The sequence below is a fragment of the Liolophura sinensis genome, chromosome 13 (genome assembly GCF_032854445.1).
Source record: "Liolophura sinensis isolate JHLJ2023 chromosome 13, CUHK_Ljap_v2, whole genome shotgun sequence".
In the NCBI taxonomy this organism is placed as follows: Eukaryota; Metazoa; Mollusca; class Polyplacophora; order Chitonida; family Chitonidae; genus Liolophura; species Liolophura sinensis.
The window spans coordinates 7,982,698-8,008,071 of record NC_088307.1 but is presented as its reverse complement, the minus strand read 5'-3'; the positions used below and the strand labels follow the sequence as shown (position 1 = coordinate 8,008,071).

At 39.7% G+C, this 25,374-nt stretch overlaps 1 protein-coding gene across 1 annotated transcript; it reads left to right on the top strand.

Moving 5' to 3' along the window:
• The first annotated feature begins 1,007 nt into the window (after window positions 1-1,007).
• LOC135480257 (uncharacterized) lies at window positions 1,008-24,816 on the top strand. Its single transcript, XM_064760044.1, has 12 exons — window positions 1,008-1,105; window positions 2,709-2,860; window positions 5,000-5,079; window positions 11,596-11,742; window positions 12,508-12,614; window positions 13,258-13,376; window positions 15,529-15,641; window positions 16,720-16,862; window positions 18,186-18,298; window positions 19,288-19,463; window positions 21,092-21,205; window positions 21,968-24,816. Coding segments are annotated over exons 1-12 (1,536 nt in total). The 5' UTR covers window positions 1,008-1,104; the 3' UTR covers window positions 22,239-24,816.
• Window positions 24,817-25,374: the final 558 nt, after the last annotated feature.

Below are 25,374 nucleotides of genomic sequence, written 5' to 3'. Positions count from 1 at the left end.
CCGGTCGCCTGTGGTCAAGTGATGACCCAAATTTTGTTAACGTGTGTCTTCTTTTCCGAGACAAACAAAAGTAATGCGTTCGAATCCAGGTCTAGGCTTATACTATAACTTTCCTTTATAGTAATTACTTTCCTTTGTAATTAGGTATAAAAGGTGTATAGAGGGTGATGGTGGAGGGTGAATACATCGGGATATTCGGTCGTGGGGGCAAAAAATCCCGAATTTTTAGCATGAGTATATTTATGGATGGCACCAAAACCATGCGGTATTTTTTTTTCTCTTGCTCCGTCCCCTGTGGGTTCTTAATTGTGGGGGTAATGATGAGTATTAGGCTGTTTTCTAAAGAATATGCGTTTCTACATGAGCTTGTGAGACGGAAGACGATGTTGATTTGGGGTTCTTGTGGGGGTAATGATGAGTATTAGCCTGTTTTCTAAAGAATATGCGTTTCTACATGAGCTTGTGCGACAGAGGATGATGTTGATTTTGGGGCTCTTGTGGGGTAGAGACGAGTATTAGCCTGTTTTCTAAAGAATATGCGTTTCTACATGAGCTTGTGCGACAGAGGATGATGTTGATTTTGGAGTTCTTGTGGGGTAGAGACGAGTATTAACCTGCTTTCTAAAGAATATGCGTCTCTGCATGAACTTGTGAGAAAGAAGACGATGTTGATTTGGGGTTCTTGTGGGGGTAATGATGAGTGTTAACCTGTTTTCTAAAGAATATGCGTTGTTTTGATATAAACTTGTGAGACAGAAGATGATGTTCATTTGAGGTTCTTGTGGGGTAATGATGAGTATTAACCTGCTTTCTAAAGAATATGTTTTTTCTACATGAGCTTGTGAGACAGAAGACGATGTTGATTTGGGGTTCTTGTGGGGTAAGAATGAGCATTAACCTGCTTTCTAAAGAATATGTTTTTTCTACATGAACTTGTGAGACTGAAGACGAGGTTGATCCTTCCTGTCATAATCAAGTTATCGCCCCTGTTTAGGTTGACTGTTCGGGAGATTTGCACGTTACGTACCGGAAGCCTATAGGCCTAGAGAGCTGTAAGCCGGTAGACGAAGACTGTGGGGCTGATACATCGCACGAAAAGTATCAAGTAAGTTCTGGATGGTGTATACATTTTTAGTGGGACAGTTACTGTTGTCTAATGAAGACTTATCTAGTTTAAGCACTGATACAAAAGACGTTAAATGCGCTATAACTCCTTAGCGAAGGAAACCAGCCTTGACCTCGGTGGTGCACGGTGGCTAGAGCACGGTGAGCGATAGCTTGCGTCCTTCCCTGGTTGAGCGGCTGAAGCGCCCCGAGTCAGTGATGGCCTTTCCCCGTACACTTCTGCGCTCGCTGATCTACCTCACGAAAAGCATAGGCCTATTGAGTTGGTTTCTTTTGATTACATAATGCATTTGTCAGTGCTGATAAGTACCATTATAAAGTTTAACCATTAAACTTCATGCAGCTTTTTGAAAATGTTGTTGATTGAGCAATATGTTTAAAACCCCACGGTGCATAAATACCGATACGCATATAGCGCACAAAGGTAGTCACGCTCCCTACCTCCGCCAGCCCCTTAAACAGTGAGGTTGCGTGTTCGAATCCAACTGGAGTTGATTCACCATTCAAAATGGTGTTTCACTGAGACCTAATTGGTTTTCACTTTTAGCCACCCGTCTTTGTTAGCGTAACGTAGGTTGTAGCGTATCCGCACCTACCTGGGATGTAGGTAAATATCTTATATCCATGTACCGAACCTTCTGCTGTGCAGCTGATATTGAGAATAATGCTATACCGATATTCTGTCTACTGATATTGCGTGTACTGTTACATGTTGAAACACTGCACTGTCAGGTATATCAGGTAGGTATATATGTATAAATACTGGCTTACGATCCGCTAGCCAGCCATACGTGTACACGCTGTATATAGTATGTTGTAACACTGCTGGCCTAATGGAAACAATGTGGGCTGCCTGTATAGATAGCATTATATATGTTGGCCCAGGTTTAGGTTAATACGTGAAGCTGAATATAAAGAAGACAAATACACAAATGAATCTCACATCACATGAAAGAGACATAACCGATCCGCTCTTATGTTACCAGTGAAGCTGCGTGCCTGAACACCCCTTTCGCTGTGTCGGCTGCAACTCGAAGTAAACAAAGAGCAATAAATTTAATTAGGCTCATATCAGCTGATGTGGGGCTGTTTACTGTTGATCTACACATAACCTATTTTCTTACCATCATTACAAAAATTTATTGTTTATTGAGGAAAAGCCCAGGTATAATCTGTGGGCTTAGATCAATGGCTTTAAAGAAATATAGAATTAAGCTACATGTGGCTATTAAGTTATAAATCTTTTGAAATAAACATGAACCTCTTATAAATTATTTTATATACGTGTATATATAGTCTAATACAGTATCCATATTCCTGATGAAGAATCATCTTTGCGCTGGAACTTTTGTCTGGTTTTGCTCTGAAGATATGTGACATTCCTGAAATGTAAACCACTTGGGCCTATTTTGGTCAATAATATGTGTAGTCGCTATTTATTCAGCTTATGGTGAAGGTTAAATGATAAGAAATCAAAATAATATCAGCATATATAGAAGAGCTGTTTTTCATTTACGCCTATTTTTCTCAATAATTACAGTAATAGCATTGCCCTTGTACCGTACCGATGTTGTTGTTTTCAGTGGCGGGTAAGACGTCGAGTCTACCAGACCAGATATGGAATGTGCTGTCTCACTTGGAGCAGATCTCCGTGGGGACGGCATTACTTGCTGTCCTAACACTCTGGTTCGTCTATACTGTCTTCATCAAACCATTTCTGTCCCCATTAAGAAAGGTATGATTTTTTTTAAGGCGCAGTTAGTAAGTTTGTTATGGAAATGTTGCATTTGTGCTGCTCGGAAACAGTGGGAAATAAATCAATAGAATATTGTAATTGTAAAGAAAGGGGGACCTGCGTGACCGAGGTGGTGAGCGTGCCAAGCGCGGCCAATGACCCGCCTTTCACTAATGCGGCCGCTGTGAGTTTAAGTGCAGCTTATCCTGGCTTCATCACCGGCCGTACTTGGGAAGTCCTGACATCAACCTGCGGATGGTCATGGGTTTCCCCGGGCTCTTCCCGGTTTCCTCCCATCATAATGTTAATATATTCTTGAAAAACACCGATCAAATAAATAAGTAAATATAAAAAACGAACATGCAATTTCCGACTGCCCTTTGTTGCTGTAGGCTTGTACTGTTTATTTATTTCTCATGGACACACACACACCACACACACACACACACACACACACACACACACACACATATATATATATGAGTGTGTGTGTGTGTGTGTGTGTGTGTGTGTGTGTGTGTGTGTGTGTGTGTGTATATGTGTGTGTGTGTGTGTGTGTGTGTGTGTGTCCATGAGAAATAAATAAACAGTACAAGCCAACATGTATATGTATATACAAGCCTATATATATATATATATATATATATATATATATATATATATATATATATATATATATATATATATATATATATCAATTCTTCAAGACTTATACTTTATCCAAAGAATGCATATGGCATTCCACATTTGTGCTGCTCGGAAACAGTGTGAATGGCACAAACCATGCACTGTTTTGTAATGCAGATGTTATCACAGTCCAACTCAGATGAGCTATTCTGTAAATATCACAGAGTTATAGGGTTTTCTGTTGTTCTGTGTCATGCCGACTTCCTCTCTTGTATGTGGGTAGGTCTGTCAGTAAAAGCGATGATTGCCTTGGGTTTCCTTCGATAATAATGGTGGCCGCCGTGGTATAAGTGAAATATTCTTGAGTACAGCGTACAACACCAACCAAATGAATAAGTAAATAAATCCGTTCAGCTTCATGACCGTTTATCTTTCTTAAATATTGTTCCACTTATTTCTTTTTGACTTTGCTGCATTTTTCCTCATCCCTACCGGTTCTCAGAGTTTTCGTTTTGACCAGCCACCGACCTGTTCTTTGCTTATTTTAATACGTCTTACCGACTGATTACGAGTTAAGTAGATGTTAACCGATTTACCTGTTATCCGTTTCTTTGCACATTCTCAAACTTTTTAGCTGTTCGAAAACTGTTTATGTGTTCACTATTATTCCCATCTCTTTACTAATCAGTTACCTGTTCAGGAATTCCTTAGTTTTCTTTGTTATTCTTCACCCAATTACGCTCACTGTTTACCTTTGAACTTATCATTAAAGGGCACCTCTAGTTCCAAAGAAGTTGTGTCTCATTTTCGTCTGGTTTTTTAATCATTTTCATTTTTTCTTCAAATCGAATCTTAAATTGTGAGCTTTATCAGTTGGTAAATAATGAGGCATGGTTGGTAGATCTGACTTAAAATCTTTAGTGTAACGACATTTTTTTTAGCTATATTTAGCGAATCTTTCCTGTAACGTCAGAAATCTAGTCTTTTTCACTGGGAACTGGAGTAGCTCTTTTATGTCAACACGCAGAATTGGATACATACAATGTACCGTACCTGGGGTCGAATCCACAGGACCATATTTGATACTAATATAAGATAAAAATTCTCCTTTCGTCACAATGCTTAATGTTTAGTACTGGAAGTTGAAATTTTGATACGCTTGTCTTGAGATAACATTTATGAAATAGCCAACATTTTAATTTCTAGAGCCCGAAAATAATGCCCATAAATGGTATTTCAAATTTTGCCTTAAAGGAATACAGAAACGATTGTTATTGGCTGCTGTGAAAGGTAGGCAAGTCCAGGCTTTGCCTAGCCTAACTTGAATTTGAGGTGTGTGGCACATTTATTCAAGCGTGCCCATGTCTTCAGGTGTTACACAGGAAACCCCATCTCCACTGTCAGCCAGTCAGCGTCGAATCTGTATCCCTTTATGTCAAATGTGACTTTGTGGAATCGGCCTGATTCTAGAGCTTTAGATGTTCACCCATTGTACTAATTATTTCACCCCAGATACCAGGTCGCCCCTACATCCCCCTGCTGGGCAACTCACGGGAAATTGCTCGCTCTGAAGCCCTAACTAACACCCTCAGGTGAGACCGATATGTAACATATACATATGGCATGTAATTACTGTATAATCTCTGTGGTTGAGAACTTGTTTTTGAGCAGTTTTTATTTTCAGAGCATTGGGCTTAATTGTTCAACATGCCCATAAATTCATTCATCATCCAGAATAACGGCCTGTCAACTTCGGAACCATTTCTTCACGCAGTCTGATAAACACAACTAGCCAACTAGAACTCTAAACTACAATCTTCAAAAACCAATGAGAAACTCGTAAAACTCCTTCCCTCATGCTCATAAAACATATGTGAAGTACACGCGCACTGCAACGTCACACGAGAAAATGATGTGTTCCACTGTCACTTGGACCGTCTGTAACTTGTCCTCGAGTCTCCCATTCATCGCCCCACATTGTTCGTTTACACAACAAAGATCAAGTCTTTGTTTGAGTGGTACAAATTACCCTTGTAGCTTAAGCCCATCAATTCTACACCATTCTTTAAAACTAAACTGAGATATCATATACTTGTTAACCAGCGGTTTGATTCCTGCGTTTTATCGTACCTTATTTTTGCACATCAGAATTATTCACCTTGTATGATAGTTGCATGTCACTATTAATGTTTCCTTTTACTGGGATAGAACAAGTTCTGCCGAATTTTATACCCGCTGAAAGCTAATGTATGTATATATGTGTGTATACCTTTGTTTATACGGTGAAAAAATGCACATTTTCCCACTACACAAGCTGTGCATAAAAAAAATACAGAATTCCACAGTCTAACACTGCAATACCTAAATATGAACTATATCTTTGCTTTACAAGCACAGATATACAGAAACAGCCCCGTATTACAAAAGGGAACGAAACTCTTTGCTGCTTGTGCGGTTGTCAACAATAGGTCGATGCTTTTGTTAATCACTGACCCCCTTTGTTTTCATGAATTGACTCTACCACGTGACAGCTACCTTATCTCTAAAACTCCCCACCGCGTGGACTGGCTTGTTTTAGGCGGGCCATTTTCCCTATATTTTTTTAAAATTTCAACAGTTTTTCCACAATTACCTGTGTTTTCCTGATAAGTATGTCCGCAGATGTAAGTTTTCGTTTGCGCTCTGATGATCAGTCGTACAGGTACTTGGAATGTGTGAACGTTTCATCTGTACTTTCTTTGTTTTCCTAAACTGGTAATCATTGTCTGGGACAAATTCCTTTACCGGGCCTTTGGTCGTCTTTGTAAAAACGGTGATAACTTGCAGACCAACAACGACCTTCTTAACTTTATTCTTGGTATTCATTTGAATTTTACCCAAACTATGGTACTTTTGGACAGCATGTGAACAGCATTTGCACTCAATATTTCATTAGGTTTTCTGTACTATTTTCCTGAAACAATTGTCAAGAGAATAACATCTCGACAGCAGCCTTCAGCTAAAGCTTGTTTTAGCATCTGCCCGGTAGTAGGCATCCATCTTATGTCATTATCATATATCTGTTATGAGACTTGTAATGGGGCTTTTATAGCTGAAGAAAACCCTCAATAAAACCTAATAAGTTAGATGTCAATAGTTCATCCTTTTTTTGTTTTTTAAAAAAATATTGAGATGTTTCAACATTACTCATTTAGGAATAACTTTCACCCCCATGCTGAGGTATGTAGGTAGCGTAATTTAGACTCGCACACATTTAGATCCTTACCATGGACTTCCGATAATAGTTTACACGCTTCAACAGAAACTCGATGTCCATTGGTACACATGTTCAGTGATTACGCCTGTTTTGTCGAGCCTTGTTTTTATAAATTAACTGGCATCGTGTCCGGTGCTGATAGATATCGCAGTTATCAGGATTAACTTGTTATTTGTGTTTCTGGCGAAGATTCCATCAAATGTCAGTCGCCGTTGTCTGTATTTAGCTCTCGCAGACGCATGATCCTACAGTGCATCCGTTCGTCTTCACCTATATATATCTCCCCTGTTATAACGACGCATTGCCTTTTACCCACACATATATAAAATATGGGGTATTGCATTTCCTGTTAATATTTCTCAAAAGTACGATTTTACGTATAATGTAGATGAATAAGGAACAGAGTTAGGCTGTTCAGGATTTGCCGTGATAGTCACCCAAACATACCCAATATCGTACATGCGTTTTTGCATGGCATGCATACACGTGCATAGGTTTGGGTCGCATTTTGGTATTTATCATTGACATCTATTAGTCAATTTCCATAAATTTGACTGATTAAATCGCGTCTACAACTTTTACGTATTTTGTTACCTTCATGAGATGTAGCCTAAACGTGTTTGTGATAAGATGTGTACAATTAAAGACACGGGGTATTAAGTATATAGAACATCCCCCATACTGTTTAGTAGCCTGTGTAGCAGCCGTAAATTTGGTAAGTGAATGTCCGTTTCTGAATGCCCATTTGGTAATTATCATTCTTCGGAATTTCGTTGACTATCAAACTTGAGGACTTTCGTGCCACATTATCATCTGAATGTTGCTTATTTTTTTCTGTAAGGCTATCGGAACATAGAAGCGTATACCTACTTTTGCAAGAAGTTTAAGAAGTAGAGAGAGCAAGAAACTGTGTAAGGAAAATAGAGAGACATTACTCTCCGTTGCATGTTAAGTCGATTTCATCTTGGGCTGTGATGTGATTGCGAAACTTTGGGCTGTTTTCGAGTATTTGGTCAGTTTTGTATGAGCAGCCCAGGTATATTAATAATATACCATTCGTACTGTTGCCCTGTGCTGAAGACGAAAGTTGTAGTGCAGAAGCCCAGACTCCGACTGAGAAATAATAACTCAACTTTCCAAATTCCTGCGTCACGGCAGTGCACACAAAATTATTGAGTTCGTTCAGTCCCTTTTTATTACTAATAATTGCTTTTTTATTACCAATAATTGCTTACATGCACACGCAGTTTTTCATTTTTAGTGTCAGTTGTATACAAGTTGGCTGTACTTGGCATGGGCTGTGCAGACTTCTTTGGAGCAATGATATCTTTGTACACTACAGTATACATGTTTCGTGGCGTGTATGTATTAGTCATACGAGCATCACTCTGCAGGCTTTCAAGCTGGATTAGTCCTGATAATGGGGTACAACTGGATTTATACCCATGTCCGTGTTCTGGCATTCTGTATCAAGTTACCATAGCAACTGTGAGGCCAAGGAAGTTGAACAAAGCCAAATACCAGATGTGGCCCCGTTGTTTGTATACATACTTCTGATGTGCATTTCCTCCCTTGCTTATCACATCCTGTACTCTACCCACCCCATCTCCCATCCTTCACTTTTTTTGACATTCCCTTTTTTGCTATAAAAATCATCACGTTTAGCAGTCGTTGGTTCGTGAAAATTCCAGCATATTTACGTGTATCTTGCACTGGTTGATTTCAAACACATGGTTAGATACAAAAATCACATTAGTTTACATTGCACTTCAGCTTTTTGTGCCCACCCACTCAGTGTTTATCCAAGATGAAAACGTGCTGCCTTTTATCATTTTTCTTTCACAAGCGAGATATATTGCTCTGCTTTGTTTACCTTTCATGTGGCGTAATAAACACACTTTATAGAAATATTGATTTGTCAGTATCTTTGCTAACAGAGTGGATAATCTTGTTTCCGGGAAAACAGCTTGCTAAGAGACAATTACTAACCATGTAAAAAGTTTTTAACCTCGGCTCTGGCATATAAAAAGCATGGTTTCCAAAACCACCTGATAACAGTCACCACTGTAAAATACCAATTCAATAATTGGGAACAGTTTTCATTTCTTCATTTAGGTCACAAATTTGTTCCTATTCAACTTTAAATATCTGACGCGATTCTGTTTTGCCTTTAGACGGCTGGCAGTTCGCCTGAAATGTCGCCCTAATTATCTATATTTAAAGTGGTGTCTGAAAATAGCCTTAGCTTCTACACTCCTCTGGCAAATTTCAATTTCCCATTGCAATGAAATAGCATGTTGCGCAGTGTGTACTTAACGGCTTGGAGCCCTTTTTGTCAGGCGCGGGGTCAGGCGGGTGTTAGAGATGTACCGATGCTAGGGTGACTGGGTGTTTACGGATGCCGGAGTGAATGAGTCACGTATGGCTAATACATGTATACATAAAGAGGGATTGGAGAGATTGGAGAGGGGTGACATGGGAGGGAATTGTTTATTGTTTTAGTCTTTGGGAGTTCACGTCGTGTGCTTGAATTCATCCCCTTTCTCTATTGTGGCTTAAATTGAGAAAATTTTCATTTGTTTGAGAGGTTCGGTATTCGTCCGATGTGTCATTTCTCTGTGGGTTCGGTATTCATCCGATTTGTCATTTCTCTGTGAGGTGAGGTATTTATCCGATTTGTCATTTCTTTGAGAGGTTCGGTATTCATCGGATTTGTCATTTCTCTGTGAGGTTCGGTATTCATCCGATTCGTCATTTCTCTGTGAGGTTCGGTATTCATCCGATTTGTCATTTCTCTTTGAGGTTCGGTATTCATCCGATTTGTCATTTCTCTGTGAGGTTCGGTATTCATCCGATTTGTTAGTTCTCCGTGGGGTTTGGTATTTACCCGATTTTTCAACCTTCAGTGAGGTCCTCTGTTGATCAGAACTGTCTGTTACTGTATGCTATTCAGTCGATTTGTCAGTTATCGTTGATGTTCGGCAATGATCCGACTTTTATGTTACTCGGTGAGGTTTGGAAATAATCCGATTCATCAGTTACTCCGTGAGGTCGGTTATTCATCCGATTTGTCAGTTCAAGGTTCGTTTCGGTAATAGCCCCATTTCTCAGTTCTTCGGGAGGTTTGGCGTTGACGTGGACTGCTAATAAGTTCGATTTCTTTCACCTGCTTAAGCCCCTGTTACAATAAATAAACAAATAGACAAGAAACAGCTAAGTTATTAACATTTCCGACCTATACGCCACTAATGCGTTAAGATCAGTTATCTGCCATTATTAAGTTTGCAAACCTTTCTTTTGGCTACATGTAGGTATAAACTCACCTAAATGTAATCTCTGCTACGTATGCAGCTGTTCACAAGCAATGGAATGCAGGGGGAAAACTGATCAAAAAGTGACTGAACAGTGATTACCCGGATTTAATGAATAGGTGGATGTAACTTTAATGTTCCGTGATGTGTACGTGAACCAGCTGGTATGGGAAATGGCTTACACATGTTCTGGCAATGTGTACGTGGGACGGGATGAAAGCATCAGAGTTGGCTTGTGGTACAAAGAGGATAGACGCTTTTTCCAGCATTTGAATGCGCCTAACCAATTCAGCGGATGGTTGAAAAGAGTTATCAAATAACCTGTAAAGCATGTGATTTGATTAATTTAAAATAAAAGAAAGTATGGTTTACCTGAAAGTGAACAGAAAACTAGGTGTTGAAATAGTTAAGATTTTTTAGTGAAATACATGTGTTCAAATGTGTATGTGAATTCTATTGCATATGACGACTTTTATAAACTATGAAAATTGTGGGTTCTGTTATCTGACTCCAGCACTCTAAACACAACTTTTAATGAGCTCTTATTACCAAGGCGCAATGATTACTAATGCAATCATTACAAAATTTTTGTCTTTAAGTGAATATGAAGAAAAAAGGTAATGTCATACACTGCCACTGGCCATCTGGTCCATAATGATCTGAGAAGTTAAACATTTGATTGGATTTAATTCCCTATAAAAATGCGTTTTCCTACGTGTACTTTTCAGCAGGCGATGCTAACTTTAATTTTAAACTACATGTATTTTGCTTGAAGAAGGCCCCTTCATGGCTTTTCTTCACGCATCAATTGGCTCTTCATCTAGGAGGTCGCGACTCGAATCCAGCACTCGGTGGTTAGGTTGCGACTTTAGGCCAGGAAGTTTGTCAGGTACAAAGGTGATGGTGTACTCAGATTTCTGACGAATTTCCTCTAGCTGAATGCCGTGGTCATACATGTGTATTTTAGCGAATTGAACACTATGTAATTTATTGGCTTTTAGACATCAATCAAACACAGCAATTTGTTAAACCCTTTGAGTGGTCCGTGGAGATTTAACAAAATAAGTACATTTTCCCAACAATTTTGGTTGATTAAAAAGATTTAGATTGGGTTGATGAGTATTCTTTCCGCTTGATTTTATATTCACTTGGAAAGCTCTGTACAAGGTTATGACGCACTTAGTGTTTGGCATTATCTTTGGGGTTCAAATGGTAAGTGTTAAATTGTGGAAAGTAAAACTGAATACTTTCTCTACGATAGCATTTCCACTTTGGTGAACTAATTATGATTTTGGCTCGTTGCGTCTGTCAAGGGCGTAATCGTCCAAGTCGCGTGTTGGAATCCATCTCTCGAAGGAGCTTCAATTCGCATGGTTTCTCTGGTATCTGGCGAAGGGTGGTTATTTGCTCCGGTTTCCTGCACTCAAAAACCTGACCGCCGTCATATAAGTGTAAAGTTCTTGTTGTGAGCGCGCTATTTAACCTCATAATGAAATAAATAAATAAAAATGTGGTTTAAAGAATAAATCGTTTTAATACAGATGGATGAAAGACCTCAATTCAACGATTGTCCGTTTTTATCTCCCCTTTGGCCGAGAGCGCCTGCTTGTGGCAGATCCTACGAGTATGAAGCACATTCTCGTCACCAACAGCAAGAATTATGAGCGTATTTCTCCCGGCCTAACCTTGTAAGTTTTTATTATTTTGGGCTTAACTTAGGTCATTTCATTTGACAGTCATAAATCCTTGATTTCTGGCGCTTGGTAGAGTAGATAGGAGGATTGGAATAGCGGATAGTAAGCACAGCTCGGAAAAAATGAATTATTAATATTTCAGCTATATTTTGACGACCTTGTTGAATGTAAACTTTTGCGGTTTGTATTGGTGTCTCAGGCGTAATTCGAATATTGATAATATTTGCGCACAGTCTCCAAGACTTAAGCTATAGAAGACCTAACGTTAGAGCGTCCGCCTCGAAGTCGGAAAGACCCGGGATCAAACCAGGGTCGGGTCATACCAAAAACTTTTAAAATGGTAGTTGTTGCTGCCTCGCTTGGCGCTCAGCACTGAGAGGTTAGAGCAAGGAAACATGAATGGTTGGCCCGGTGTCAGTGTAATGTGACTGAGTGTGGTGTCATGATTGTTGTCTTCGGCATGATACTTCAATGGCGGCAGCACTTGCCCTGCCACAAGAAGACAGTATATGTACACACACATAATGACTCCTCGTCATCTAATGACGTCGTTGAATCCCAAGCATTCATTCATCAAACTATAGGAAGTGGTCTCCTCAACGCTAATATACAGAGGCCGGTTGGATTCTCTGGTGTTCAGCATGGCGTTCCAGTGAGGCAGCATGGTAAAATGTCGGCTTTTATAATAATAAAACTAGAATATGATGAAAACATTTAAACATGAGTATATATTGTTTTCATACAAATGTTTGCTTTCAGTCCTCTACTGAGGGTATGTAAAGGCGGTCTGTTGGTGACCACGGGAGAAGAACATCATGCTCAACGACGGCTTTGTAACATCGCTTTTCGCAAAGCTGTTCTGGCATGTAGGTATTAAGACATAAAGTAATGCAAGGTTTTCAATGATTGTGGATATTATTACATGTTTATCTGGTTGGTTAGTTTATACCTGACGCTAAATTCTACTGCACTGCTGAAATAAAAATATTTTCAGGTGACTGACGATTCAGTAAGTGATTGATTTATTTGAGTGGTATTTCACGAATGTTTGACTTATTCGACCAGAGATTCGCAGTAAAACGACAAATCACTGAAAACTGGATTCCAAACTGTATATATCGATACTTTTAGTCCCACCGGCTCTTTTGAAAATACAAATATTGTTTTGTTTTTCAGTGCAAAGCCACAAATGAAACTAGGGAAAATTTTTAAATGTCTACCATTTAACATCTTACAACAATCGTTGTGTGCCTTAATTCAGCTCCAGCTGTTATACAGTTGTGCAACACGTTGAATACGTTGCGTGTTCTAATCCCTCCCCCGTTGTTGTACAGTTGTGCAAGAGGTTGCATTTGTTGCGTATTGTAATCCCGCCCCGTTTGTATATCTTTACCATACCGATATGAAGGACAAAAATGTGACAAAATTTTGAAAGGACGTGCACTAAGCTGTATAAAATTACAGATACTGCACAAACAACTAAACTTCATTGCTGTAATATTCTTTCAGCCATGATTCCAACCTTTGAGAAACATGCCAAAAAGCTAGTGAAGTTTTGGTTGGCTAAGATGTCAGCAGTTTCTGGCAAGACGGTGGAAGTTCCTGCTCAAAACGACATCATTAGATTGGTAAGTTAGTGTTTGATTGAGTGAGTACGTGATTAAATGAGTGAGTCAGTGAGATTACATGATCTAAGGTAGGTGTAAGTGAGAACGGATACCGCTGTTTGTGAATTTGACGTCATCAAATTATCATGATACGTTACTGATGACGGACATTTTCCCTTATGCCCATATGGCTTCCTTGGTCTATATTATAGTCTGATCAAAGATTATCAGATTATCGGTACGTGTCACGCGACAAACAACAGCTAGCGTTCAGATTATCGGTACGTGTCACGCGACCAACAACAGCTAGCGTTCAGATTATCGGTACGTGTCATGTGACAAAAAACAGCTAGCGTTCAGACTATCGGTACGTGTCATGTGACAAAAAACAGCTAGCGTTCAGATTTATCGGTACGTGTCACGTGGCAAACAGTTATATTCCTAAAGTTGCTCTTGACGTGATGAAGTCAGTAATTGACAAAAAACAGAAATATTGAAAATATCTCTGTAAAATTCATGAATTCTAGATGTAACCAGTAATACCACTGACCATGAAACAAACTCTGACGCTCGCATTGTTTTGGCCATAGCCATTCGTCTCGTGGCCAGTGAGGTCATACTGCAACTTCGAATCCAGCCCTCGGTAGTTTGGATGCGGGTTTAAGTGACGAAGTTTGTCCGGAGTCTGGCGAAGGGCGATGATATGCTCTGGTTTCCTTTACTGTTGAAACGTTACGTTGTTTGGGTGCAGTGTATTATAGTTTTATCTTCTAGGTATGCACAAATATACCATCTTCAGAGGAGTGGGCCATGATCTAGCAGGTAGGAGGCACTTGTCCTTCATTCGATGAAACACACTCGGACCAGGTTCAAAACCGAGCAAGGACGGAATTTGTAGACTCCTGCTCTCCCTTGATGTGGTTCCTTGGGACAGTAGGCGGTAGAGGACACTCATGTTTCCGTTTGCGCAGTCTAACGTTTGTTGAAGGCCAATTTTATTTCACCAGTATTGCGCGTATCTGTACCAGTAGTGCGCGTATCTGTACCAGTATTACGCTTATTTGTACCAGTATTGCGCGTATCTGTACCAGTATTGCACGTGTCTGTACGTCACATTAGAGAAGAAAACTTTAAAAAGTGACACTAAATCGCACATTTTTTTTCTGTCTGGTGGTGCCTGCTGCATAATTTTGCGGTTTTTCCTCGCCATACACGCAAACCCTCAAAACGGCAAAGCTGGGCATAAATCGCTGAGTTCATTGCGTCCTCCATCTTTAACACCCTGTAATTAATGCTGGGTGTGTGTTGCCTTTCGACCAATGAGGGTCGTTAAAACTGCCGGCATGTTCGTGTAAACTCGGAACCTATGTCCAACATTCCGGTTTCCCGTCAAACGGAAAACGAACTGTACTGTTCGCTACCTTCTGGGAAGAAGAGCTCTACCGGAAATGTATGAACTGCTCTTCGGCGGTTTCCGACGGCAATTCTCCTCCTAACACAGAAAACTTCAGGACTAGTTCTTAGGCAAAATGGAAAAGTTCTCTCAGTAACTAGCCAAATGTTAGTGGTTTAACCCAACCACTCTACCTCCTTTCGGCCATAAAACTGACCGCCACAGTATCAATAGTACAAAAATCCAATAAGTAAATAAATCGTAGCGTAAATCGTGCCAGTAATGGTACGAAAGGAAGAAATAGCGTGGAAAACTGTGTCTAAAACAATGTGTACCATAATAAAATATTTTACGTAGAAAGCGCAATTAAATGTTCATTTTGTGGTTTTGTTTATCATGGTTTTAATAAGTTTACCTGAAAAGATTTCATGAAAATGCAGTTTGAGATGAAATAAATGTTTTCATATTATAATAGCAAAATATGGTGTACAAAACCCGCCTTACAGTCTGAACATTAAAGTGGGCTTTCCCCGTAAAGGAAACACATGAAAACTAATTACAATTAATTTAGAGTGGCCTATATTTGTTCATTGTCTTACTGATAACCATGAGGTTTTGTTTTTTTTTTTCGTTTTCTCTCTTAGCCGCAAATAAAATCTTGAAAACTAATTACAATGTTTTAAATAGGTCTATAGTTGTTCGAGGTCTTACTAATATCCCTTACATCATTGTTCATTCACTTTGTGTCTATCACGTTCCATTGTTTTGATTGTCTTGTAGACTTTGGACATTATCTGTGAGACTGGGTTTGACTTCCCGCTGAACAGCGTTGAGAATGAGACAGACGAGGAGGCCAGAAACGTGTCGGCTTTGCTGCGATCCTTCAGAAGGGAGTAAGTGTGAAGGCCAAGGCTAAATTGTTATCCATATCAGATAAACGTGTAAAACAGTAAATTTTATTGTATGTTTTTTTTTTTTTGTCTTTCCCTTTATTTTTGTTTATCTTTCATTTTTTATTAGTGTCTTTCTATCTGGTTTTCTATTTTTTGACTTTCTCCCTTTCTATCCCTTTTTATGCGGGTGGCAACAACTGAACTTCCACACTCCTCACAGTGACAGGTTTCAAAGACTCCACTTTTTGAAAAATAATTACTAACTCACAGTGGAGACGCCGTTCACAATATTGCCGAAGGCCGCTTGTTGATTTTGTACATAATAATTAAGATTAATATATATGCATAAAACAAACAAACGCATAACTTTATTTTTCGTGCTACTGACGGGCTTAATACTTAACATTGATCACCAGATTGGTTGTCAAGTCCTTTCATTTTGCTTTCAGCACTATTACCCCTTTTGTCATATGCCCGATTTCCACTGAACTGACAGCGCCTTATTTGCATGTTCTGGCAGAATTTTCAGTTTTAATTTTTTTTTTTTTTTTTGGTTATTCTTAAACTTTCACTTAAAGTACAATGCTGAGGTTGGGATTAACGAAAAGATTGTGACTTTTTACTCCTTGAGAAAAATACCCGATGCTTGTGCCATCCTGTAAGAACGCAAAAATACCGAGTATTTGGGCGACCATGTGACTTTAATGGAGATGGGCCAGATAAGAATTTACGTTGTTGCAATCAATGAAAATAGAAAATAGTACCTACAAATATGTACAATTATTAATATATGAAAGGCGAAAGACAAATCTTTAGTAAAATGAAGAAGGTTTTTTGTATGATATTATTTTTAAATTAAGATCCATTGCTAAAGGTTATTGTATTGAACACAAGCAGTTCATAGTAGTTTCTCATAAACAGATTGTAAGCAGAACAAAAGTTTTAGCTCATAACGAAGGCTTACTTTCATTTCAAATGATAGCCATGAAAATATATTTAAATAAAATAGAACAAAATAATCTTTTGAACAATGATCTATTTAACAATGATCTTTTGAACAGTTATCTTTCTCTGTCAGTATCAAGAAAAGCCTGCCATTTTACCAATACCTACCATTTGAGGAAAACCGTCGCTTCAAAAAGAACAAAGAAATGGTGGATCTCTTGGTGAAATCAGTCATGAAGAAAAAACGCACAGCTTTACACACATCGGACAAAGACAGTGAGTAATGTTAACTGTATCAAAGGTTCAAACTTATGTCAGGACCGGTAGATCCAGGATCGATCCAGGATCGAGTCACATCTAAGACTTTAAAAGAGGAAGTTGTAACTTCCTCGCTTGGCGTTCAGCATGAAGGGGATAGTGCAACGACTGGTTGACCCGTATCAGTATAATGGCTCGGGCGGGGCGGCTTACTTGCCTTCGGTAAGTCTTCTCAGTGAAGCAGCACTAGATAAAAGAGCGGTGGAAATCCGTCCTGCAACAAGGAGGCACATTACACGTACATGCACCCTAAGGATTCCTTCGTCGTCATATGACTGAAAAATTGTTGAGTACGACGTTAAACCCCAAGCACTTTTTTTTGATTGGTGTTTTACGCCGTACTCAAGAATATTTCACTTATACGACGGCGGCCAGCATTATGTTGGGTGGAAACCGGGCTGAACCCGGGGGAAACCCACGACCATCCGCAGGTTGCTGACAGACCTTCCCACATACGGCCGGAGAGAAAGCCAGCATGAGCTGGACTTGAACTCACAGCGACCGCATTGGTGAGAGGCTCCTGGGTCATTACGCTGCGCTAGCGCGCTAACCAACTGAGCCACGGAGGCCCCAATTCCTAACTTTGTGTAAATGTTAGTGGTGGTATTTCAAACAGTACTGCAGGTATTGAGATCAGTTTTTAACACATGTAGAGCACAATATCACGAGGGGGATATTCCATGGTTGATACGCTATGTGCATATTAAACACCATAAATTACCAAATTCCTGACTTAGTGTAATGCGTATAAGAATAAACAAAACGTTAGTGGTGGTACCTCAAAAGTACAGCATGTATTGACACAAGGGAGATGTTCCATCGCTGATGCTCTGCATACATGTTAATTACCGTAAATTACCAAATTCACGATCACAGTATTGAGCTGAAGTTTTGCATTCATGTGCCGCTTACAGGAGAGCTCTTAGTTACATGTAGGTCATATGACATTTCATGAAACTGACAGCATTTTCGTGTAAAGCTTATTTCCCCCAGAAATGAACCGCAGAAATATGTACTGTCCATAGTGTCTTCAAAACAACATAGCTTGTTTACTGTATATTTTGGAAGGTCAAAGCGGCTCATTTATGTGACCATCAACGACATCATAAAAAACTGTTACAGCTTTGTAAACATGAATGACGGTCACCTCATTACCACCACGTTACATTGGATGACTACAGATATTTATATTAAAATACTTATTGAAATATTTTCACAAATTTGTTGTGTGCAGTTTATCTTTAAGTGTAAATTCTTACACAGCATTAAATATATTGTCAGATACCAGGGACCTACTCACCAATCTGATTCTGGCTAGAGATGAAACTGGTGCGGCGCTGGAAGAAAGCGAAATCCAGACCCAAATCATCACCTTTTTATTGGCTGGTCATGAGGTATATATGTCATCAAGTGTTATAAAGGAGAGAATTCATTTCTTTTTATCCCTTTCGCTGAACATCATTTTAATGTGAATGAACACTGAGCGAAATCTGTTATTACAGAAATATTTGTACACACATGTACAATGTTTATCACACATTTATCTAAAATTAGATATACTTGGTCATTGCGCCGCGCTGGCTTGCTAACCTCCTAGACTACGGAAGCCCAATATGCTCAAGATGGCAAGGAATTTATTCAAATAATCGAAATTTCCTTCTTGCCAATCAAAATGCTGGTAATAGTAAAACCGCTTAAAACACTTGCGAGCCATCTTGAGGGAGCTTTGAAACGCCCCGATAAGTACTTTGGCATCCCATTTATGAAATGAAACCTGCAGCCCGCTCTGCTGTTTTTGACCCGCTCGTGGGGGGAGAGGAATTGCTTGTGTTATCAGATTTTGCCGGACATCGGGCATGAGTGCAAACAACCTATGCATGTTGCTGTTGTTTGATCTTTGCTGTCCCTCAGTAAAGAAGCTACTACTTGGGCTGTGTCTGGTTTCCACCGGGTTGTGCCTGATTTTCACCGTACTTTATCTAGTTTCCGCAGGGCTTTGTCTAGCTTTCTCCTAGCTTTGTCAAGTCTCCTCCAGTCCGCAGGGCTTTGTCTAGCTTTCTCCTAGCTTTGTCAAGTCTCCTCCAGGGTTGACATACAGGTGAATCTAAGTAAGCGTAGAAAACACAGACATTCATATACCAGGCCTCATCCATAATCGACGTTCCCTGCCGAAAATAGCATGACCTATTTACAAAGCCACGTTCAACACAAACCAACAAATTATATAAAAGAATAAAAAATTAAACTGTATATGCAGGCGTTTTAAAAACTAAAAACAAACTAAAAAAAGTATATAAAAGAATAAAAAAAATTAAACTGTATGTGCAGGCGTTTTTTTTTTTTTTTTTCATACAAGCTTGTTTCTGTTACATTCCTCTCCCAGACAACTTCCACAGGGTTATCCTGGGTGCTGAAGCAGTTGTCAGAGCTACCGGAAGTCCAGGAGCGTCTGAGGAGGGAAGTCAGGAACAGTTGCCATGACGATGACGATCTGGTGATGACAGCTGACAGTCTGGACAAAATGCCTTACCTGAACTGCGTCATTCGAGAGACACTGAGGTGCGCATATTTTTACTGATCTACAGCTTCACGAGGATTAAGAAGTATTGTGTTCGAATTGATTTTTCACCAAAGCTAAAAAAAATGTCGTACTCTTAGTTGTAACCAGTCACAAATTTTAGGCCAGTATTTTGATTGCGTATATAATAGCATAAAAGTTATTTAGAGCAGATTGATGGATAAAATTCATTTATTTATTTGTTTGATTGGTGTTTTACGCCGTACTCAAGAATATTTTACTTATACGTCGGCGGCCAGAATTATGGTGGGAGGAAACCGGGCAAATCCCGGGGGAACACACGACCATCCGCAGGCTGCTGGCAGACCTTCCCACTTACGGCCGGAGAGGAAACCAGCATGAGCTGGACTTGAACTCACAGCGACCGCATTGGTGAGAGGCTTCTGAGTGATTACGCTGCGCTAGCGCGCTAACCGACTGAGCCCGTGGATGCCTTTTGTGCCTCTGGAACACGACAAGACAGGATATGGATAAAAGTACTATCAGGAGTTGTTGACTAACATTTTTAAAATGTCACATGATGCAGTAGGGCTTTTTTTACCCTTAACTAGAAAAGAGTTCGATCTCAAAACACCCGTTTTGACCTTAACGTCGGGCATGGAATTGCTCAGCCGCACTTGTACATGTTGTAATCAAAGATAATCAAGGGCTTTGGGAATTTGAAAATGAATAATTTTTGGAGGGTTAATTGAGATTTAATGAATGAAAAAGCGCTCCGATGGATTTTGTGTCAAAGCTTCGCTCTCGATGTTCACGTCAGGCACATTGGCCAATAAAACCTCCTATTCGGTCATTTATTAGCTCGTCTGTTCAAAGCACAACTTAAATGATGCCCTGTCTTTGTGCAAATTACCGTTAAGGGTGGTATCTCAAGTTTTACATTCAAGTGTCTCCCACAGTCTAGCTATTTGATAACCTAGGTGCCAATTATACTTTCATGGTTGCGGCTTTGCATTAGTAAATATCTGACCAGGGTCGGTGGTTTTAGTAAACCGTAAGCCTTACTTTTGACAACATCTGTTTCGAAATCGGCTTCATTTTCCGGAAGCTCGTCCCGTAATTAGATGATTGAGTTTGTCTTTCCCTTGAAACCCACGAGTGTGAAGTTAAATAACCTTTGTAGGTGAAAACATCAAATAAACACCTGTAATTAGGGGAAACTTTTGACAGGGATTATCACTCAGGTAGGCGGGCAGTGTTTATATCGTCACTTAACCAGCCTTATTCAATGAATTAGCTCGCCACGACATGGTTCTTACATGCAACAAAGTGGTCGCCAATGGTGGACCAAGAGCCTGATGACTAATGTCAGTTGTAATCCCCCATTCTCTGGAAATGTTGGGGTCACAGGTTCAAATGAAGCTATCGCGGATTTGTTTGTGTTTCGACCAGGAAGTTGGTCACAACGTAGACGCCTTCCCATTGCTCTACCTCAGACAGAAACACTGGTATTGTCATGTAAGTGAAATAGGTCTGAGTGGAATGGTAACCAGCAGTACGAAAAGTGCTGAAATAATAGATGAAGATATCGATCCTTATGAGGAGCGTTAAAACGCCCATCGTAAAAGATTTCAAAACAAATAAATGTGTTTATTTTTGTTGTCTCTAGGTTTCTGCCCCCTGTGACGAGTATTTGGAGAAAATCCCTGAAGGAAGACACCCTGTGTGGATACAAGATTCCCTCTGGTACTACCATCGGCCTACACGTCGGCACTATGATGAGGTTAGTACTGGTCTGGCTGTAGACTGTGTGTTTAGATGAGTGTATTATCAAATATGGACATTACATGTATCATAATGTTAGTGTCAGTCTGGTTGTCGGCACTAGGGTGAGATGAGTGTAGGTCGGCATATAGGCACTGTGGTGAGGTGATTGTAGTTCTGGCTGTCGAGACTGTGATGAGGTCAGTGTAGTTCTGCATGTCGACACTATGATGAGGTCAGTGCAGTTCTCCACGTTGGCACTGTTATGAGGTCAGTCCATTTCTGCATGGCTGCAAAACAGTGTAGTTCGGCATGTCAGCACTGTGATGAGATCAGTTTTGGTCGGCATATCGGCACTAGGTCAGTGTACTTGGGCATGTCGGCACTATGATGAGGCCAATGTAGATCGGCATATCAGCACTATGGTGAGGTCAGTTTAGGTCGGCATATCGGCACTATGATGTCAGTGTAGTTGGGCATGTCGGCACTATGGTGAGGTCAGTGAAGATCGGCATATCGGCGCTATGATTCGGTCAGTGAGCTCGGCATATCGGCACTATGACAAGGCCAGTGTAATCCTGCATGTCGGCACTATGAAGAGGTCAGTGTAGTTCTGTATTATTGCTGGTGTTCGCCTGTGGTTATACATGTTGTTTGTTAGAGAGCACTTGCCTTCCATCAATATGGACAGTGTACGTCACATTTCGGAAAGCTCTGATCCAAAAAATGCAAATAATCTAGATTGTCTGTTAATTAAACCTTTTCCATATGTTCCATTCAGGTTACCACAGTTCTGGGACGACCCGGAAGTGTTTAAACCAGAGCGGTTCCTTGGAGACAAGACCATAGACCCATACAGCTTCCTCCCTTTCGGGGCTGGCGCCCACATGTGTATCGGTCACCGCTTCGCAGTTCTGGAGATGTCAACAGTTTTGGCTACTTTTGTTCGAAGTTTGCGATTTGAACCCGTGGTGGGAATGAACTACAAGCGTAGTTCAGGGATCACCATGAAGCCAAGCCCGCCATTAGTGCTGAAGATAGAAAAGATCTGATTGACTGACCTCAATGGCAGTTAAATAATTACATACGGGATATGTTTTTTGGTGACGAAGAAGGGTTACTAGACTTGACCTCCAATAGTGACACTGCTGTTTTGCAAAGGACAAAATGCTGAACTGAAAAGAACATATTGCACAAATATGTTTGGCAGATACAATAAGGTTATTACTGATATTTTGCAAAGCACTTTCGTTGCTGATAAAAGTGTTTTTCTGTTGTAAATAGCCTGTACAACTGTGATGGTTAGTAAGATTTTTTCAGCATTTTTTACTGGAAGGTGGAAATTCGGGATCATTTTACATGCAATTTGTGTGCCGCCCGGTGACGTACGTTACTGTTTGGCATCTAAATATTGCTAGTTACCAATATATTTAAATTTTACGTACCCAACAGCGTGGGGTCAACATGTACATTGTAGATTTATCTAGAATGTAGCTGTTCATGTACAGCCATTTTGACCAGCACGCATTTGTGGTGGCCTCACCCACATCACTGGTGGCCTCATAAAACAATAAGATCCGAAAGATCTTCCTAAAAATCTATTTTTTTCAAGTCTTTCATAAAGAAAAATTTTTAGAAAATAATTTATATTCCGAATCAGCATGGCGTGGTCTATCAGCTGATGTCCACTTTGTAAATATGCTGTCACGTGCTATTGAGGTCACATCTTCCCCTAGCTTGCACACCTCTTTATTTAATGAGATTTGCAAACGCCAAACAAAATCAATCAATAAAAGCACTTCAAATTGTCATTGAACAATATTTACCTTGTATATGTAAAATATGCCTACTTCGATTTATTCTTGTTCTTCGTGTGGATTCTCCTCCTTTGTGTAATACTCCATTTTGTGTTCATTTACCTTTTTATATAAAGTTTTTTTTATGGATGAAATAGGAAAATGAAATCTCAAGATTGTGAAGTTTAACTTACAGATTAATGCCTATTTAAACACTGTGTCATCTAAGTACCTCGATCTATGTGCTGTCAATCTACATTTGTTTTTTTTTCTTTGGCGAAAGCTTAAGATCGGGGTATATTTTATGGCTCCTTTGAAGCCGACTCACAATAATGACGTGAGAGACAACTGCATGAACTAAACGCTTCAATATTTTCCACTTGAAAACAGTGTACACAGCGCTTCTGTTTTCAATAACAGATGTGTCTAAACTCTTCTTTTCTTTGAACATTAATGTAGTCCAAACATTTTTGATATTAAATAAGTTTTTTTTTTCAGTTTTGTTGAGTGTTATTTAGATTGATTATTTATGTATTTAATTGCTGTTTTATGCAGCACTCAATAATATTTCACGTATACGACGGCTGCCAGCATTATGGTGGGAGGGACCCGGGAAATCCCACCACCATCCGCAGGTTGCTGAAAGACCCTTCCACGTACGGCTGCAGAGTTAAGATTGAAACGTAATTTGTCATTTTACCAGAGGATTCTTTTTCAATTTATACGATTATTGTACATCTTAGATTTATACGATTATTGTACATCTTAGATTGATGCAAAGTGTTGTTACATATATGCGATTTTGCTTTTCAAGTTTTACCTCTCCTCTGAAAGAACACGTTTAGTGGCCTTTCATATTTGTCTACTTAATTATTCTCCAGAAGACCATCCAATAAGTAGTATATTGTCCTTTTGCACAGGTGGTGGGCGATGCTAGTCAGATCACACACGGTCGCGTCGCACATTTTTGCGTCAAACCAGGGCATGGATTTGAGCGCTTATGCATATCTATGAGTCATATGAATCTGTGCAACTATATGGGCGTAGCTGTTAGGTGGCCTGCGAATAGATGCAAATGGTGGTTTGTAGTCTACCATGTGGCCATGTTGCATTCTGCTTCACACACCTGGACGGCGCATGCGCCGCGCCTTATGCTCATGTCACATCTGCTGTCACGAAATAAAAGTGATCTTTCAATCCGTAGAGACACCTAATATAGTTTCTTTAAGTGTGAACCTCCCCAGGTAAGTTCTGTGTGTCTTTGAACTTATCAATAGTCAGACGTTATCAGTAAGGATACGCTTAGCTTCCGCTGAAATTGTGATGTGCGTGGTTCTGACAAAAAAAAAACACCAAAAAAAAACACAACAACATAAGCATACTATTTTATCATTGTTTAACGCCATGCTTTAGAATATGTCACTTATGCGATGGCGGCGTGGAGGAAACTGGAGAGCCAGAATAAACCATTGACCTTTGGCAGGTTATTCTGGCACAAATTAGAACGTCTTTGGTGGAAGGCAACACCAATATCACTACCACCCTTATATCTTAGCTTGGCGTGATTCATAATATTGTGTTCAGTATTTGGTTGTGCTGACTGGAATGTGAAGTGAGCGTGCACTGTGATGGAGTATAACTCTGTACTGATTAAACTATGAATACCGTTCATGGCCTAATTTTTACCAAGTAGCTTTTGATAAATTGCTGCATTATAACTTGATCTTTTCCTGTAATATATAACATATAGATATGTCAGTGAACATTTTATAGTGTTGTGTTTTTGTGCAATAAATCTGCCAAAGAGAGAGACACAAATATTTGTTTTTATTCGTTTAATACACACATTACTAGACTACCAAGCGTAAAGTTGGAAGCCTATTGGTCTTGCTAGGATTATTAGTTTTCGGAAGTTCGTCTGTTGGAAAACTGTTGGCCTCTTATGCTACACAGTGGTGAACATCTTCTCAAGGACCAACCGACGGATCCGCAAGAAATTTGATGCTCTTGTAGAGCAATACTAGTTACATAATCTTCGAAAAAGACATTAAAATTCGTTAAAAACTTTAGAAGCTCGTCACTGGTCGAGTATATGAGATAAAAAAATGTGTTATATTTTGGTATAAATTTGATGTTTTCCAGAGTATTTTGAGGCGGTCATTGCGAATCTGCTTTGTTTGCTGTTTATTTTTGTACCTTTTTGAGATAGTGGGAAGGTCTTGCAGCAACCTGCGAATGGCCGTGGGTTTTCCGGGTCGCGGTCGTATAAGCGAAATATTGAGTACGGCGTAAAACACCAATCAAATAAATAAATAAATTTTTGAGATATAATAAAATTATATTCACATACCTACTCACACTCACGTCATCGTCTTTCACAGCGAAATAAAAC

Coding starts and splice junctions, on each gene's coding strand:
- LOC135480257 (XM_064760044.1), top strand. Junction 16,863..18,185: donor ACACACATCGGACAAAGACA/GTGAGTAATGTT, acceptor ATATATTGTCAG/ATACCAGGGACCTACTCACC. Junction 18,299..19,287: donor TTTTATTGGCTGGTCATGAG/GTATATATGTCA, acceptor TTCCTCTCCCAG/ACAACTTCCACAGGGTTATC.